The sequence below is a fragment of the Perca fluviatilis genome, chromosome 12 (genome assembly GCF_010015445.1).
Source record: "Perca fluviatilis chromosome 12, GENO_Pfluv_1.0, whole genome shotgun sequence".
NCBI classification, from domain to species: Eukaryota; Metazoa; Chordata; class Actinopteri; order Perciformes; family Percidae; genus Perca; species Perca fluviatilis.
Genome location: NC_053123.1, coordinates 4,823,281 through 4,843,456, shown reverse-complemented (window position 1 = coordinate 4,843,456; position 20,176 = coordinate 4,823,281). Strand labels below are relative to the sequence as shown.

General features: G+C 41.8%; 1 protein-coding gene across 1 annotated transcript; it reads right to left on the bottom strand.

The window, feature by feature from the left end:
* Window positions 1–1,948: 1,948 nt before the first annotated feature.
* On the bottom strand, window positions 1,949–12,777 carry slc40a1 (solute carrier family 40 member 1). Its single transcript, XM_039818283.1, is given in 9 exon segments — window positions 1,949–5,064; window positions 5,856–6,117; window positions 6,120–6,466; window positions 7,324–7,569; window positions 8,065–8,191; window positions 11,063–11,178; window positions 11,542–11,701; window positions 12,235–12,302; window positions 12,418–12,777. Coding segments are annotated over 9 exon segments (1,677 nt in total). The 5' UTR covers window positions 12,452–12,777; the 3' UTR covers window positions 1,949–4,747.
* Between the last annotated feature and the right edge of the window lie 7,399 nt (window positions 12,778–20,176).

The following is a 20,176-nucleotide window of genomic DNA, read 5'->3' as shown; positions in this document are numbered from 1 at the left end:
GGACGTTTACGACCCCTGTGTTGTCTCCCGAGACCGGGCTTTTTCACGGTGTGTTCAGGGGGGCAGGCAGCTAGCGGATCGAGGAGAGATGCCTACGATTTGAGACAAAAATGAAATCGCGCTGAAACCACGCAGGAACTCATAGTGCACCTTTAAATGACTTGTGACATTGAGCTATCAGACTGTCCCTATCAGCAGTGGTATCCATTAGATACTGTTTCTGATGTTGCAGTTCAAAAAAGTATTTTCCTTGACGGCCGTTCTGACCATGCATGCAAAAACCGAGAAAACCGTTTTCCAGAGATTCTGCCTCTGTGTGAGTGCTTGTTATTTTAGCAGATACGATACTAACGCTCTTGCCCATGAAGAGGAAGATGTGTTTTCCTTGTGCACACTTAATGAATCCCAGTTCCTGTCCTGAGATATTGGACTTTCGCTGCAGTCAGCTGTATTTTTCTGTTTGAGTATGAATCCTTAAAAAAACATCTTAAGTCTACAGCACAAATAGTCCCATTTTAATAATTACTGCGCTGTTAAAAAAAAAACAATGAAAGGTATTCCTGTAAGTGGTGTCTGATGCTGGGATAGAACATTTGAAAGGTAAAAACTCTGTACAGAGACTCAAACAGGCACTATTGTAGCACTGATTAGAAGTGCATTGGTATTTGGTGTTATGTAAACCTCTTAAAGTGGTACTTACTCCTGATAGGACCATTACAATACGCTCACGGTTTTCTTTAATGCATATCAGCAATAACATGTAGACATATATTAAAGTGCTCATATTATGCTTTTTCCCTTTCCTTTATTGTGTTATATATCTTTTTTTGTGCATGTAATAGGTTTACAAAGTGAAAAAGCCCAAAGTCCCCCCCAAAGGGACTTACCATCTCCAACAGAAAACCCTGTTCACCAACTGCTCCAAACAGCTCTACTGTAGTCCAGCCTTTACTTCAGAGACAAACGTGGTCACTTTGGAACACACGTTATAATGCTCGCCTAGCTGCTAGCGTGGCACGCCCTCATACTCTGCTTCTGACTGGCTAGTAGTCCTTACCTAGGTACTGTCAGGACACGCCCTCATACTCTGCTTCTGACTGGCTAGTAGTCCTTACCTAGGTACTGTCAGGGCTCGCCCTCATACTCTGCTTCTGACTGGCTAGTAGTCCTTACCTAGGTACTGTAAGGGCACGCCCTCATACTCTGCTTCTGACTGGCTAGTAGTCCTTACCGAAATACTGTCAGGGCACGCTCATCTCTGCTTCTGACTGGCTAGTAGTCCTTACCTAGATACTGTCAGGGAACGCCCTCATACTCTGCTTCTGACTGGCTAGTAGTCCTTACCTAGGTACTGTCAGGGCACGTCCTCATACTCTGCTTCTGACTGGCTAGTAGTCCTTACCTAGCTACTGCACATGTGCGACTCCCAACAAAGATGGAACAGAAGTGTGATGCCTCACTTTGTAGCTAAAACAGAGAGCTCAACACACAGGGTGAAAAGAGGAGCTGCAGCAATGTGCAGTACAACAAATGTTTTTTGAAAACGAAACCATGTAAACCTATTCTGATAGAACCTCTAAATACAATTATGAACCTGAAAATGAGCATAATGTGAGCACTTTAAGCCAAATCAGTTAAAATGCCTAAAAGAGCACATAATGCCGAGTCACAGCCCCACTAACGTGCCCCAGGCAGAGACCTGTCACACAAAAACCAGGTCACTCTTTGTCTTTTCAGCAGGCATGCGAGTCGGGATCATCCAGCTCAGCTTAAAGTCAGCCAGTTTAACACTGGCTGCCTGAAAGAAAGGGATTCTGGGGAGGAAATTAGCAGCTAACTCTGCTGTGGTATGTGACCTCACACAGCAGCACACACACACACACACACACACACACACACACACACACACACACACACACGACCATGCAGAAGACGATACAGACAGGCATTTGTGAAGGTTTTCTTTATTTAGGAGACCTCATGCTATACAAGCAGTACCTACCAACATTCTTATACAATGGAGTGTGATTATTAGATAATGATTTCGTTAAAATTTGAAAATGCTTTTGATCTAAAATAACACCGATATATAAATACAGACAAATGTGTATATTGTCAGATTAAAGCAGTATGATACAAATGTATTCAAATAAAAGATAGTAATTGCTTTATACACAATTTTCAAAACTCTTTAAGAAACCTCATCTGACACAAAATGCTAACACTAGGTATATAAAAACATGTAAAAACAGCACGACAACAGTATACACTATCTTTTTTTCTTTTATTGTATACTTAAGTAAATTTTGTATCGCCTGGCGGCTAATGTTAATTACATTAAAAATATAGATTTATGGCTATGTGAGATATTCCTGAATCAGCAGATCAAGCGTTGTAAGAGCTGTTTAGTTTCCATGCCCAGACTGAGTTTCAGGTTACATTAAACCCGAGTGGAACATGAGTGAGTCAGCACCTTAATGGCACACCTGCAGACTGAATCCTGACTCAGCACGTGCAGCTAAAAAGTGGCCTTCTGTTCTCCTACATCTTGTGTGGCTACCTCCGTTTCCAACCTAAATATTTCTCCTTCGCAGTTACCAAAATCAGGGCTAGACTGGCTTGATTTTTCATGGGTAGGGTGCGGCTAGTAACCGTCTTGATGTAGCCACATGTGTGCGCAAAACAGCGGTCAAGGCTAGTTTACAGTAAGGCAACAGAAATCATGGAAGGTCAGAAGTTGAAGGACCTAGTTACTGCTAAATTAGCAACTATATTTGGGTGATATTTAAAATGAGATCATGTAAATTCTGAAAGATGAAATAAACCATTATTCTTCTTACAAATCAAAAGTTGAACTCTGGGGTTTTGCTGCTACAGCCTTACTTAGCTTATGGTGGCTAATGTTAGAAAACTTTAGATGGCTATTGCTATCATAATGTCTCTTATTTGTTACACTATGTTTTAGCATTCATCATTATCCTGTAATTTTTTACATGAATCAGATAAAGTTATGTACAGTAGGCTCACTTTGTAGCAAAGCTACTTTCCAAATATCGGTGATGTTTAGCTGTTTTTGGAAATACTCTTTTACTTACAAAATCACTTCACAGGACAAGTAGCATGCAAACAGAGCCACAAACGTTCATGAGATACTATGACAATACATTTTCTAGACTAGTACTGTACAGAGATGTCAAAATAAGTGCCAGAACTTTGACTTGAGTGAAATGGGTTCCACCTCTGTTGAAGCTTACAGCAATTAGAAGTCAAACTGAGTCCAGGTCCAGAGTCTGTTGGCAGTCTGAGATCCGGGAGGTTTTGCTGACTGCACTTCCTGGCTGACTTTTTGAGGAAACATGGGTCTCTGAGGTAAACTTTCCAGACTTTTTCACAGGAGCTGGTACAGTTTTTCCTCTTAAGTGTTCCAATATGTGCCTTTTATTTCTTTTTTAAACCACAGCGTCTGACCAGACTGACCGAGAGAATCAAAGTGATTGTGTGTAAGATTGTGCAGGGGGTTTTACGGGACTTCAGCCTTGTGCAAAAATATTGATCAAATGCCTGATCACGCGTTAGGTGTAAATGACAGACGTCAATCACTTAAAGTGCCTGTGTAACAACAATCGTGATTAAAAACAAAAACAAATTCAGAACATAAAAAAAATCAAAAGGTGACAAAATGAAGCTGTTAATGTAAACTAAACAGAAAACTAAATTGAAGTACAATCTCCGAGTGGGTAAGACATATTCAGGTATACCAAGGGTGTATAAATGTATTAGTGAACCTACACAACTACTGTCACCTGATGTAAATAATTACATTTGGAAGGCTTCGAACAGATATCTGCTTTCCCTCACTTCCTTTTATGCCACATATGGACTTTGACTTTGGTAACTGAGAGCGCTATAGACAAGGGTGCATAGGGTTTCTCATTTCTTTCTTTAGGGCACAACCGCGAGCGCGCGATACACAATACTGAGTATGCGATTATTATAAAAACCACCGCCATTTCCTGAATAAATACAATTAACCCTCATACCTGCGTATTAAAGAGACTAGATCCCAGTTTTGTGTTTGGTTAAATAAAAAAGCTCCACAACCTGTTCATCATACATATATGTGTAAAGCCCGGCTGTCAGAGAACAGCTAGCAGACGCAGCTACAGCACCAATGCAGTCACTGAGAGCCAAGCGTCACAAAATGGGGGACGCGCTCTCTCTTTTGGGGGTCTCAGACAGTCGAACCCTCGCAATCCAAGCCTCAGTGACCGCTTCCCTGCAGGATTTCGCTCTCGTGTCGCCCTTTAGTTAGCTGTAGCACCTTTTTAAAAATCTTTACAGCTAGATCCAGGCTGTTAGCTAGGAGGAGAATATTGTGCAGTGCCGTGTCCCCTGATTTCTTACTTCAAACGCCTGGAAGTGATGGATCCTTGTGCACGTATGTATCGCGGAGCACGGACAGGCGGGAGGCAGAGGCTCTCGTCTGAATCCGGCCCTGAAAAAGTTAGCGTTGTCTAAAAGTTTCACTGTGGATTCATTTTTCTATGACCGTAAGCGTTCTACTCACCACTTTCTACTAATGATTAATGCTGTATTCAGTATGCATAGCATGTTAAGTTACCTTTCTCTGGTTTAGGTTAGCATTCTGCCAGCTACAAGCAAAGATGTTAGTTAGCTAGATAAGAGATGCAGGAGTAGGGTAAGGCTTGAGAGATATGTACCCAGGACAGAGTCTCTTTAATGGGGGTTAGACGGTGGTAGGAAGCGACAGGCTGTCCACCGTCTCCTCCTTGTGCTCCGGCGAGCAGCAGAGGAAGAGGCGGCTGCCCAGGCTCTTGAAGGCATAGCCAAAGTACATGACGTGACCCATGGCCACGAAGGACACAGAGATGAGGACCAGCAGGCCGAAGGCCTCCGGGTTCGGGGCCAGAATCACCATGATGAAGTGCAGCAGGTCTAAGAGGTAGTTCATGGAGTTCTGGACGCCGTTGATCACCCCACGCTCCGACTCGATCACATTCTCCTGGATGAGCTGGGTCACCGTCAGGTCGAAGGACCACAGGCCTGCGGGACAGAGACAGACGGAAACACTCAGCCCTCGTCAAGTCTTTACAGCCACGTCGTAACCGCTTTTGGAAGACGACGGCGGCAAATTCTCAGGCAATATTATTGGAACCAAAGGTTGCAAATATTGCTCTGACATCCACGGCACATCATTACAGGTCCTGTGTGAAATTCCGGTTACTTATGTAAAAGTTCAACCTGTGGACTTCCATGAGTCACCTGTAGGAAGTCATAATTTGTGAAACAGCCTTTTCTAATCTTAAGAAAGGAAGTGAACATGCCAACAAAGAGTGGGCACTGTAATACTTAAACACTCACATTTCCTTTCAAATCAAACAATAAAACAATGACTATGAACCAATGCCAATCAATTATCATTTGCACTTTGGAGCGTCTACGCTGCTCCAAAACAAAGCAATATTAAATACAATATCATGGTATTTAGATAAAAAATTTAAGGGGGACTATTTTAGGGCTGCAAACTTTAATCATTTTTCTCAAATAATTGATTAGTTGTTTATAAAATGTCCAAAAAGGGTGAAGGGTGAAGTTGTGTTTTGTCCACAACTCAAAGATATTGACTTTATTGTCACACACAGAGGAGAGAAGAAACTATAACATAGTCACATTTAGGACACTGCCATCAGAGAATGTTTGTTTGTTTTTTTTCATAAAAAATGACTCAAACCGATAAATTGATTATTAAAATAGTTGGCGATTTATTTAATAGTTGACAACTAATCGATTAATCAATTTGTCTTTGCAGCTCTAGACTTTTTTTTTTTACTCACCAACTCTAGCAGCAATGACGCCAGCAAACAGCAGGCTAACAGACATGTAGGATTGCAGGGGCGACACCTCTTCAGCGGGGGCCGCAGTAGTGGCGTTCCCACCGGTGAGGGCGTTGGTGAGGCTTTGGTCGGCCTCGGGCAGCATCTTCTCTCCGACCAGGTGGGTGTACAGGTCCTGGAAGGGCGAGACGCTGAGGTCGAAGGGGCTCCCGGGGGCAAAGACCGAGGCAACGCACAGCATGAGGCAGCACAGCTGGGCCGTGCGCCTGAAATGAATAGCAGCAGCTTGGGACCTCGGGAATTCCTGCGACACGCCGACATGCTGCCCATCAGCAGGCTGAGCACCGAGCCGTTGAGGCCCTGCGTGTAGGCGTAGCCCGTGGTGATGCAGTCGAAGCCCAGCACCGTCATGTAGAGGAATGCCAGGGACATTCCGGCTAAGAAAATGTTCTGGTTGTAGTAGGCCACCCAGCCGGCCTTCAGCGTGCGCAGGGGTTCCATCATCTGGGAGCAACAGCCGCGCGGCTTGGGAGAGTCGGGCGTGGCCGCGGCTGACGTTTCGTTCATCAGCGGCTGAGACGACTCCTCCGGACTCTGGTCGCTCTCCAAGTCTGAGAAAGATTTAGTTATATTCAGTCTGAATCGTCACAAAAAGGGCACAACTCTCCAAACTCAACCAATGAGTACGATGCTTATCACAATAATATAAAACACCAGGAGCTCTCCGATGGGGGGGGGGGGATCGATACAGCATAGTATTTTTCGTGGCAATACTGTATCGATATACAGACGCCAAGTATGGATCTTTTATGATATATGTGTTGGTCAGTCTGTCTGCTTGACAATCCCATATTGCAACATTTAAAATTTAAGTGAGATGAACAAAAAGAGAAATGTATCTTTTTAGATAAAACATGTTGACAACATTTTCCTTTGGGGGACATCATTTGAAATTAAGAACAATTTTAAGTTGGAAAAAAGGTGATACATTGCAGTGTATCGCAGAATATTGCAATATGTTTAAAATTGCAATAATATTGTATCGTGACATAAGTATCGTGATGAGATCGTATCGTGAGGCCTCCAGTGATTCCCAGATGGTACAAACCAGGGGTGGGAATCGCCAGAGGCCCCACGATACCATATATTATCACGATACCTATGTCACCATACCATATTATTGCAATTTTAAACATATTCTGCAATATATTGCAATTCATTACTTTGTTTTTTTCAACTTTAAATGATGTCCCCAAAGGGAAACTTTGTCAACATCTGTTTCATCTAAAAAGATAGATTTCTCTGTTTTGTTCATTTCACTTCAATATCATTGCTGCAAAATGGGATTGTCAAGCAGGCACACTGACCAACACGTATACAATAAAAGCTGTCCACGTAAAATATGGCGATACTATGCTGTATGGATTTCTTCCCCCACCCCCAGCACAAATCAAACACTTGCAGCTACCTTTGGTGGGGCTGAGCTGTTTGAGCTCCTGTTGCTGCTCCTTCTGACCGCCTTTCACGGCCAGCGCCGGCGTCTTCTGGTAGACCTTCCACAGCAGCGCGTACTCCACACACATGGAGCACAGGTTCCAGCCAGAGATGAAGCCGCAGCCGATGAAATGGGAGCCAAAGGACATTATCTGACCCACCAGCATGGGAGCCAGGATGTTGGTCAGCTGGTCGATAATCCGCACTGTGGCGTTCATGTCTGTTTGATACAAGAGTGGAAGGGTAAGAGCCCCTATTATGCTTTTTGGGGGATTTTTTCCCATCTTTATTTTTTTAACAATAAATGACATAACATAGGCCATGGTGAACAAAGCATAGTGGAAATAATATGTCACTTCCCCTCAAGTCCCCTACCCACCCGCAAACCAACCCAGTTCAGGTCCAAAACAGACGGGGGCAAACAGTACAGACGCATGCACACTGACAAACACACATCAGGAAGGACACACAACATCCAAGAGATAAAAGTAAAAAAGATAGACAAATTATAAAGGTCATCAAGTTCATCCGCTGTTCATGAGTGTTTTCCACCACATGATTTTTTAAATATCATATAACAATCAGGGACATAAAAGCTAAAACGAGAGTGAGTCAGCGTCCGGGGTTCAAAGTCTGCCCCGCTGAAGAGATTCGATAACGGGTCATGTGGGGCCTACATGAGATGATAAGCCAGCGGTGGGAGAGAAACACTGACCTGCCAACTTGCTGCTGTCCTGACCTGCCACAACCACCACCCAGTCCCTCTGGATGGTGATGGCTGTAGCCGTACTGGCTAGGTTGGCGATGTTGGCGATGGAGATCACCAGGATGTAGCAGGTGGTCTGAAAAAAAATAAATAAATAAACAGAATAAGGGTATTTTCACTCAGTCACAAACCAGTCTGTGTGGAGTGCTGATCAGGGGTGTGGAAACAGAAAGTGTCCCTCTGGTGCTTTTCAGTTTGGGGGGGTACGGCTAGTTTAAAAAGGTTGAAGGAAGCTGAGGCACTCAGGAGGGTAATGATTACAAAGACTTGAATATCTTCTTGGCTATTAAGTCATTAAAACATGCCAAAGATATTAAAGTTGTTTTAATCATTACCTCCCGGGTGCCTCAGATTCCTTCAATCGTTTTAAAGGGTATTTTTTACATTTGATTGTTATTGTTACATTTTATCAACATGATCCATTTTGTGTCATTAAAGGACGAGGCTGGTAAGCCTACAACCAACAAAGAGTTGATATTATTAATAACTGTTTAGCAGAAAGCTATATCATGATATTTATCGTTATCAAAATATGAAATGACCTATTACGGGATAGAAAATGCTGGCCATATTGCCCTGCTCTGGGTGAAAGTATTCTGCATTTTTCCAAGCAAAAAAGTCTGAAAAGTAAGAACAGAAGGAAAAAAAAAAAGTTTGCTTAACAGAAATATGTAGGTTTTTTTTTTTTTTTTTTTTTTAAATCCCTTTAATCATCTTCCAGTGCACCCTACTGCACTAGATCAAATGTGCATTAATCCACGGCCTAATCTAGTCCCCAACAAAGGCAGTATTTACCACTGGTTGAGTAACCTACAGGGCTGAGCTGTTTCAGGAAAGTAACTTTACACCTTCAGGAGAAACCTGCGCTGGAGTGCCACACATGTATTTAGAGACAGAATAACAAATTGTTTTGGTATTTGCATGGGATTTGTTTACAATAAAATACAGAAAAATATCAACCTTATCCGGCGCAAAATGAACCTAGGGGTTAATAACACCGTGTGTACCGAGTCGACCGTTCTCTGGGATCTGTTTTCATGCTAATCGAATGTTTCTGTAGCTTGAAACAAGCTAGTGCAAACCGCTGATTAGCTCAACGCTAGGAATTCGGGGCACTGGTAGAGTAAAAATAAATCGTGAACGCCGTGCAACCAGTAACCAGTAACGTACATAGCTCAAGCATGGCGTTCGTCCTTCGACTGATCGTGACTGTTTTACCAAGATGGCGATTGCCTGTATACCCGAAGGCACCGTCTTTCTAAACTATCTTTTTAATAAACTGTCTGTACACTTACAAAGTTCTCAAAGCTTCGGTAGGGACCCTCATTATGCTACCGTGGAAGTGTGGTGCTATTTTGAGCCTTGTTAGTGGTATAGAAATGGAGATTTCTTTTTACTCTACCAGTGCCCCGAATTCCTAGCGTTGAGCTAATCAGCGGTTTGCACTAGCTTGTTTCAAGCTACAGAAACATTCGATTAGCATGAAAACAGATCCCAGAGAACAGTCGACTCGGTACACACGGTGTTATTAACCCCTAGGTTCATTTTGCGCCGGAATTGTCCTTTAAATGTGGAATTATAAGACTTGCATCTAGTGTTCATTAGATTGTCACTATTTTGTAAAAATGCAATGACCAAGATTTTGGGTATTTTTATGATTTCAATTCAAGAATGACAGGCAACTTTATGGGTTAAAAAACCCTTTTTAACTCTGTAACATCAAAATTCTAACTGTAAAATGAGACTTGGCTGCTAGAGAGTTGCTAGTTTGGAAGTACAGATTTCACCTGATACTGACAACCAAATACTTTTTTTGTCATTACCAAAGTCAAAGCCCAAGTGCTACTACTACTACTACGTGTCATCTTATGTACACTAAAGAAATCAATAAGGTCCTGTGGAAAAATCAGTAACATTCTGTGAAAAAATGACTGCATGTGACCTCAACAGCAGTAATAAAGAAGAAGCACTGGATGACAACCCCCCCCCCCCTCCCTCAAAGACATAGCATGTTTTCGTATAGAAATGGCTCATTTGTGAAGCACACCAGTCGGCTAGTCGGCTACTTTATTTTTTGGATCTGTGCGAACATGGCAATCTGGTCGGAAAAGCAACAGGCCAGACTACATTTCTCTCTCGGTCATGTGACAGGGCCTCAAAGAACCTGCTGACTGCACAGCCTTCAAGACACTCAATCTCCTGTTTTCCCGACTGCCCTCCACCTCCACACACACTCTGACACCCCCCCCCCCCTTTCTTTGAAGACCCAAAATGCTTCCTACAAATTCCGAGGGCAACGCTGAAAGGCATTTGTGTTTCAAACCGACACCATAACCAGTTTCTGGTCTGCAGCTCTGTATCTCGGTCAGCTGCAGAAGCCGGTCCAAAATCTTTGTGGTGAGGGGGAGCTCTTCTGTAGCAGCGTAGCTCAACAAGTGTCCCGTGCAAAAACACTGGCACACACATTTTCTTCTCCAACAGCCGACCGTTGAGCACGTGTGTGCAATTACCTCTCATGCTTAAAAAAACCTAATTGTTTATGATTGCGTCACAGCAAGCCTTGTTATCTTGTGATTACAAAATACTAACACAAGTTCAATAATTAAATGTTGTACTGCAAGAGTATCATGAGCATCGTGAAAGGAGAAGATCTTTGATGGGGCAATTTTTGAAAACTAAAATACTAAAAGTACTCTGTCAGTTTAAGTTAGCTGGACAGTCAAAGGTCTTCTGGAGGGGAACCACAATCATTCCACTCATCTGTAAAAGTTGTTCAAGTGGTCATAAATCATATTGACGCAGGAATCCATATCAGTAAACGTAAGCAACTTTCAGTCCCGGGGTCAGAGGGTTGTACTTGAGAAAAAGGGGTAAAAATGCTCTCAGTTCCAAGCCCATCAGATCACGTTGAAACGGGCGAGTGTGTAAGCACAGGGGGGGATCTTACCAGAATCCATCCATTGTAAAGCTCCACAAGCTGTTCTTTGAACTGGAAAACAACCATCAGGAGGATCCCACACACGATGACGCAACTGTTCTGGACGAGCAGCGAAGTCTGGGCCACTGTGGAAACACCGCGACCAACATTAGGGACAGAAATCTGATCAGAGACAAGAGATTTCAGTCTGATAACTAGTTCATTAGAGCGCTTCCACGAGATGGTTGGGTACATTCCCCGCTCCCTGAGCTAATCTAATAGTGTCTTTGCCAAATTCCTCTGAATAAACATTTCAAAAGAGGTGCATTTAACTGTGAAAATGAGAGGGGGGGAATAGCACATGTGAACACTGTAATGCCAGATCCTTTGAAAGTGCTCAATATCTATTTTCAGGATCAAATCTACAAAGGAATGGCATTTTATTCATGACAAACTTGTGTTATGACAATCCCTCGAGATCAGCTATACTTTGGTTTGTGCTGCCTTACCTTTGAGCCTGGGATTTTTGTCCACCCAGTCCCCAATGATGGCCCCCAGCAGCAGCACGGAGCCGGCCACCACCAGCCCGTACACGGCCGTGAGCAGCAGGCTGTTCCCATACAGCTCCACCAGGAAAACAGCCACGGCGAAATTCCACATTCGGTCACCCTGGCAATTCAAAATGTGGTTATTTAAAGGCAAGGCTGGTACTTGATTCAAGACATCCAGGTTAGGGCTGATAGACACTGAGCTTTGCATAATTAATAATAATGCTTCCATAGACTGAAAAACTACATAACCTTTATTTAAAATCTCGGAAATCATTGAGCTCTCCCTTATTTTCAATGATGCCGATGCCCACAGAAACCAACACATAAAACACAAAAAAAACTAATAAATAATACTCAACACAATACTCAACTAACACCCTCTTTCCCTTTATTCTATCCTTTAGAGCTGTATTTGTAAAGACCCGTTTTGTGTGGTGAGCTACACAGGTAAAGCATGTGATTTTGTATTGTTATGACAGTTATAATAGCAGCTCATAATGTAACAATAACACATGCATGTTGTATTGCATTAAGTTTGATACTGAGCCTTGATACTAGCCTTTCATCATGATGAGCGTGAACACACATACAGCATGATGGAATGTCATTTAAAACAGTGGCCAATTGCAATGGTGTCAGTGTCTCACTTACCCATGTTGACAGAGCATGTCCCATGTAAATAAGGAATTTAGCTGAAGTGAAGAAGTCTCGGACAGACTCTGTGAAGAAAACATGTAACGTTAACGGTCAGACAGCTGGTGGTCCATATACCCATCCTTCTCCAGTGATGTGGGACATATTTTGTAATATGGCATGCAATGAAAAATTCCCTACCACAGCATGAGCTTTTAGGTCCAGGGTTATCCATTTTAAAGCTGTCCAAATGGCAAAAAAAATAACCAAGAGAATATTGATTTTTTTTTAGCTTGAGGCTGTCTCCTCTTTTGTGGTGTTGTGAAGGAGGCGGACCCCGGCTACCACTGCATCTTACTGTCGGTAACGGCTAAAGAAACTAAAAAGACACGGCGTTTCTCCCTTTTTCCTCCCTTCCAAACTTAGCTATCACTGTAGCTGAAGTCGGAAAGAAATAGTTTTATGCGCTAAAAGTGCGTTAGTCGCAAAAGCACAAAGCTAGGAGCTGAAGTGAGCGCCGCTCCGCTGGACGGTTAGCCCTGTTCTGCTGCTCGCTCTCTCTGCTCTGTCGGTGTTTACGTCCCGCCTCGAATATACCCGCGGTGTCACGTGACCGGCCATTATTTACATTGTGTCAAAAACAAGTGGGGTCCTCCTACCGCACACGCGCTCCAAAAAAAAAAAAGGGAAGAAAATCTGCACAAAAATGTGTCATTGTTTTAAACATCTTTATTGAGCCAAAGAAGAGTATGCATACAGTAGATTGTTGTGGCAGCGCTCATTTTTTTTATTTACACGGAGGAATAATAAAATGATATTCACGTAGGCAGAAAAGCATCAAGAGGTTGGTTAATAATGACAATAGTCATTGGTTGCTGCCCTACCTGGCTCACTATAGATGAAAAATCATACACTGACCTCAAAAAAATGTATTATGAAAATAATTATGAAAACACACCCTACATTCACAGATATAAAACAGATGATATAATAAGACATGGGATTGTATTTTGAGATTGAAACGGTATAAAAAAATAAATAAGCAAGAGATATTAAACGTTTTCAAAATAACATAAATAATTAAATACAATAAAAAATGTTAGACACTAAATAAAGAGATATAAAATAAATCTAAGAATAGGAACATAACATAAAGATGATCACTTTATCACAACTGGCCGAGCCACATCTTCTAAAGGCCTTGTGTTGTCAGGTTGTGTGCCTTGTGTTACTCACTGCAGTGGTTGCTTCCACCACATATTCACAGCAATTTCACAATGTAAAAATACTCCATTACGCGTCCTCCATTCAAAATCTTACTTAAGCAGAAGAACAGCAGAAGTGTTGATGGGAAAATGTACTGAGAGGATAAAGCACTTGTTATAACATATTATATCATTTGAATGTTATTACTGATGCATTCAGGTGTAAGTAGCATTTTACTATTGTAGTTGGTCAGGGTGGAGCTAACGGCATACTTTATATGCTTTTTAGGTAGTTTAATCTAGATTAGGGGTTCCTTTAAGGAAACTGACATTGACAGTTATTGAAGTAAGAAACACAATGACTGAAATCTGTACATAAAGTTTTTTTTTTTTTTTTTTTTTTTTTTTTTTTTTTTTTTTAATAAAAAAAAAAAAATAAAATTTTTTTTTTTTTTTTTGTTTTTTTGTTTTTTTTTTTTTTTTTTTTTTTTTTTTTTTTTTTTTTTTTTTTTTTATTTTTTTTATTTTTTTTTTTTTATTTTTTTAATAAATTATTTAATTTATTTTTTTTTTATTAAATTAAATATTATAATAAATATTTTTTTTTTTTTTTTTTTGTAAAATAATTTTTTGAGGTAAAAAAAAAACACTCAAGTATTAAAGTGGGGCTAGAAGACGTACAAATTTTTAAATCTTATAATGTATAGTACTAATATTTCCATCACTGACTGTTACAGAGTTACAACTATATGGTCCTTTTGAGTCAGTGAGATTCAGATTGCATTTTGTTCAGATGTTTTCACAGCTCCACCTTTGCCATATCCAATATCACGTACATTTACATCCTGCACTTTCTTTTTTATATATAAACTGAATCTAAGAAATTCTTACTTGTTTGGTAGAAAACAACAGAAGAGAGCAAAGAGATTGCAAAGGTTAAAGATTAACTGAACTCGCCTGTGCATTTGATGCCACACAACACAAACAAAAGTTGAATGTTTCAAACATTTTGGTAACAGACTGCCCTCATTGCCCTGGCCTGGTAAAGCTGTTTACCAAAGGGCTGTTGCAATAGAGCTTGGCAGTTAACAAAGAGAAATTGTGTACAAATCACACATTTGGATGACTTGCATTTGTCCACCTAAGTCAACAGAGCAGAATCACAGCTATAATTACAGGCTGCATGGATGAGGGCTCCTTGGCCCGCATCCATAAAAGTAATAAACAATGGCTATTATGTTTCTTTTAACTGTACACTGTACCTAGATGCACAGTGAACTTTAAAAGGTTGTTATCAGCTGAGTTGGACCCCCAGTGTCCTCATGTCTATTCTCAAGGGATTTGTTTTGGGCGTTTATTTGGACTGGACAGACAGGAAACGGGGAAACAGCTAGCTTGGCTCTGTCTAAAGGGAACACAATCCACCTACCAGCACCTCTGAAGCTCCCAAATAATAATGATAACAATAATAATCCATAAAAAAACAAACAATCTAGTTCTTTAAGGTACAACATTCACAAATGTACCATTAAAGGTCCTATATGGCAATCAGCTGAGAATCCTGCCTACACTGAGGGGGTACTATCTGCAGTGGAAAACAAAAGGAGAAAACTACTAAACTACCAAAAAAGGGAAACACAGCATAATACATACACAATGCACAGAGAGTGGGAGTAAGCAAGTGTCACTCAGGGGCACAGCTCATTTTTGCCTATGGGCCCCCTATGGGGTTAATCCGGTCCTGTATTTAGCCTTTAATATGTGACCCTTTTCTAGCCAACCAGCACCTAGGGTGGTTATGTAGTCATTATCTACATATGATCACAATATTTTTGCATGTAGTACCACAACTATTTTTGAAAACTCATATGGCTGCATGCTTACTACTAAATCGGCTTATTATTATTTTTGCACATGTAGATGTTAAAAAAGATATACAAAGCACTAGTTTCTTTTTGCAGCAACACGTAGACCTTCTCGGTGCCATCTCATCCTGTGAGGAAGCAGAATTGACGCTAACAAGGAACATAAGCACATATTTTGAGCCTAAATGATGACAATAGGCACTTCTATCCTTTTGTGATCTATTCAGGGATCACAGAGAGCTCTCAGCCGTTTGAAAGTCTGCACACATTGAGCTGGTCCAAACAGATTACCAGCCGCACTATTAGTGGGCCAGTGTGTCAGCCTGGCTCAGTTACCTGTCATCAGCGGTCAGACGGCTGCTGTGTCATTCTGTGGCCATGCGACCTGCAGGTATGTCGGTCCCTGACGGGATCCTTTTTCAGCCCAGCTGTGGAACAACAAGCTGTGTTTACGTCAGCTATATTTGTACTTCCAGGACAGAAATATGAGAATGACTTGCCTCCTGGGGCCCTAAGCTGTGTGACACTCACTAGCCACAGCTAAAGAAGGAACGGAGGTGGAGGGAGGGTGTGAAATCTCACCTGTAGGATGGTGTATGTGAGGCTGGATCTGATAATTCATCTATTTTTCATGCAGGGCTTCTGTTCCTTTACAGTATTTGTGCTGAGCTTTTAGACCTTGTTGCAATAAAGCCGGAAGGTATTTAGTACAGCTCCCTTGGTTCAGCAATTTCATCAATATGTAGTTGGAATAACTGAGGCTGAGCCCTTGAGGTCTCCCAAAATCTCATGGCAGGTACACAGTAAGATTACCAAACATCTCAGTGACCAAAGAACACCAGAAACAGTGATTATAATTATCACTTTACCCATTTTTGGAACATAACAGTGTTGTGCTCTTATTGTTTCTGTGGATATCTACCGCTGCCCGGGGCCTAAGACTTTGATGTGTGCCTGTCAGCTCCACCAGAGAACAATAAACATCAAAGGTCACTGTCTGGCTGTAATGACCTGGACACCTAACCCAAAATGACAGCCCTTGCTTCCAGGGAATGAAACGGTAAACATCTGATCTGACAGCTGTTTCTAATCAATACGACATTGCAGCTCAGTGGGCAGCAAACCAACGTGAGATCTCAAACAGGTGTGTTTGTCTGCCACGCTGCAGGTTCTAAGGGTGCTTGACCCACTGCTGGAGCAAGATCAACAATTGCGTCATCCTGGGTAATTTCTCTTCACCGGTTGTTGGCCTCTGCCAGACTAGTGAAGCTCAGGTCCCTTAAATAGGCCTATCTCTTTAATGGAATTGTACCACATGTAGTCACGCATTGCAGACCTATCTCCACAGTGCTGTGGAGTAAGGTCTGGCTACACCACACATGCATTCTGAGACAGGAGGAAGAAAAAAAACTCTGGGTTCTTTGCATTTCTTTAAATCAATCACAATTGTCCTGGGCGGCGCTAAGCTCCAGACGCAGTGACGGTGCAATATAGTCTCGGGAAGGAACTTGTTCTGGTGGAACATTTGTACCCCGCTAAAGAAAACGTTCAATACAATATTAAAGGAAGATAACTGTTCACACAATAACGTTTTAGGAAGTTGCATGCTCTTGAGAGTTGAATCGTTGGGTTTCTGTAAATTATAGAGTGTGGTCTAGACCTCCTCTATCTGTAAAGTGTCCTTAGATAACTCTTGTTATGATTTGACACTATAAATTAAAATTGAATTGAAATGTTGTGACGACCGGCTCACAGGCCACAACAAAAAGAGAGGGGGATGCACAGCAAGCGTAGTATTAGCAAACTTCCATTTATTAAATAAAAGTGCAAACAGAAAGACAAGAGGTAGTCAGGATCAGTGGTGTATGAGGGGGTATGGATGCAGCGAACACTGTCAGGCCCCGTTTACACGAAGGGAAGACGCAGATATTTTCCTGCGGTTTGGCCTCTCATTTACACGAAAACCCCGTTTCGATCACAGAAAACGATTATTTCTAAAAACTCCGGCCAAAGTGGAGATTTTGGAAAACTTCGTTTGCACGTTTGCATGTAAACTGAGACAAACGGAGGTTTAGGCATTGACATATATATAATGGACCAATAGACCCCGTTGCTCTGGACGGAGACCAGTGAAGGATATTAGAATCACTTTTCCGGTGATCTCTTGCTTTACTGCGCAGCCTCCAACTGAGAGAGACAACGTAAATGTGACGTGAGCAACGTGTCTGAAAGTTATAAGTCTTCTGGTAGCTGTGCCGAGAGAAATCTCAATCATTCCCAATCTTACAGAGACGGAGAGCGTAGGTATATGTAAGGACATAACATAGGCACAGGCTAATTATTGATCACTAACATGCTAGTTAACATTAGTAATTAAACCTAAACAGCTAATGTAAGTCGAAACTGCCTGCGAGCTTCTCCTGTACTATACGGTAATTCCTCTACTGTGCGACAGTAAGTCACTTGGTTATGACCCAATCGTTAGCCTATTTTTACAAAAACGTCTGCTACGGAGCCATAACGTGAGGTACAAGGTAATGGAGCCTTTTATACATTGTCGTGTTTCTTTAGAAATAAACAATGGACAAATAGAGTCTTTAAACGCTTCAGATGTAAAGTTATTCACAGTCAAGTGACGTAAAAAAAAAATGGCGGTCAGTGGAATGCTAACAAGAGGTGATCGCTTTGTAGCAACAAAATGGCGCTATCGTGGTTCGAGTTCTGAAGCGAAACCACCTTGGGTTTAGGCAGCCGAGAGAGAGAAAGAGGACGTGATTGGTTGCTGTTGTTGCTATTGTCGGGATTCTGATTGGCTAACGTGGGCTTGAGCTTCTCGTTACACTGCCACAGGTCTGGCGTGCTCTTGACGGCATTGACGGCATATATATACACGGGTACATATAAACGAACACTTTTCTGAAAACTGAGAGGTTGAAATGTCCGTTTATGAAAATAGCCGGCCACGTGTAAACGTAGCATCAAACCAAGGAAGTAACTAAATACAGATGAACTGGTGCTGGTGCTACACACTGGTTTCTGGGCAGGTGGGGTTAAACAGACTGGGAGGACTGGCCATGTGCTCCCAGTCATGTTGTTAGCACCTCAGCCTCAGACCTGCAAGTGCACAAGACAGAAAACAGTAACCAGGCACAAGACAACCGTCACCAGGGGCGATTCTAAGACCAGACCTTTAAGGGGGGGCTCAGCCTCTAATGAGAATGTGACACAGATACAGTGCCTTGCAAAAGTGTTACCCCCCCTCCCTTGAGCCACCCTAAAAAAGGGTCTAAAATCGCCACTGGCCGTCAAAACATTTAGCTCAAAGCACTGCTGTGTTTAAGTACAGCCTCACAGCGCTGCATGGCTGTAGACTTGTTCAAATGTACCTCTGTACAGTAGCTTTAGGGTTTTTGAAATGACTCCAATTACATAATAATCACAATAATAATACAATACACATACAGTGATTTCTGCAGTTTATTCCGGATCTTTGTTCCCACACACCCATGTGATTTTCCTGTCACTAGGGTTGATTTCCTGATTACCCTCATCATCTGAGTAAATTTTCCACCTTGGAAAACAGCAACATGGGGACTAAATACATGTGACTGGAACTGACTAGCACAGGCCAAGTTTTATTTACTGTAGTCTTGACATATGGCAGCATGGTGACTCAGTGGTTAGCATGGTTGCCTGACAGCAGGAAGGTCCTTGGGGTTTGAGTGTTCGCAATTTGACTGTTTGTTTCCGTCTCAGCCATTGACTGTAAAAAATAAATTTAGCACAATAAGTAAGGAAATTTGTGTTTATTAGATTCATTCTCTGTGGTAACAATGCTTTTTGGCAATAAATATTGTACTGTTGGAAAGCCTGTTTAGTTTCCTTTCAAATGGTGCCTCATTTGTAAGGAACATGCATTTGTGGGATGAGCAGCAGCGCTGAGTATATGGGTTGCGCCGATGAAAAATCCTTACAAATGGGGCACCATTTGAAAGGGAACTAAACAGGCTTTCCAACGGTATAAGATTTATTGCCAAAAAGCATTGTTACCATAGAGAAATAATCTACCAAACCCAAATTTCCTTACTTTTTGTATTAAGTTTATATACAGTCATTGGTCTCAGTACAATGACATGCAGGTTTGGTGGAGTGCTGGTGTCTAGTAAATACAGGTGTGACTGGGTTTGCCCTTGTCTATACTGTATACTTTATGTTAGCCCTGTGATAGACTTATCCATGGTTGCACCCCGCCTCTCGCTCAATGCATTCTGGGATAGCATCCATTCCTCCAGCCTGACCCTTAACAGGATAAAACAGGTATGGAAAAAATGGTGTTCACTTGGACTCTGATAACATTGTTATAAAGTAGCTAGAAATGTGACAGCTGATAAGTAACAAGACATGGCAAACAGAAATGCCAAAGGTAGGCTATGTTTGAGGTCATTTAGAGTTTATTTTTCAACTCTAAAATGTACTGCTCAGAACACATATTTGTCTGTCACAATTCCTTAATACCCAAATTTAGGTAATATTTTTTATAAATGTTTGTTTATATTATGCGTTTATGTTTTTTTTTTTTTTTTTTTTTTATCCCTATAGGCCAAAAAGCATGATCAGATTATCAATACTGGTGTTGGCCTAAAAAATCCGGTCGGGCCATAATTTCCAGTGACATTAATGTACACTTTGAGTTGTAAATTTGTAAAGAATATATTTAATTTAGGGCACCAGGATAGCTCAGTTGGTAGAGCGGGCGCCCATATAGAGAGATTTACTCCTTGACGCAGCGGGCCCAGTTTCGACTCTGACCTGCGGCCCTTTGCTGCATGTCACTCCCCCCCCCCCTCTCCCCTTTCATTTCTTCAGCTGTCCTGTCAATAAAGGCCTAAA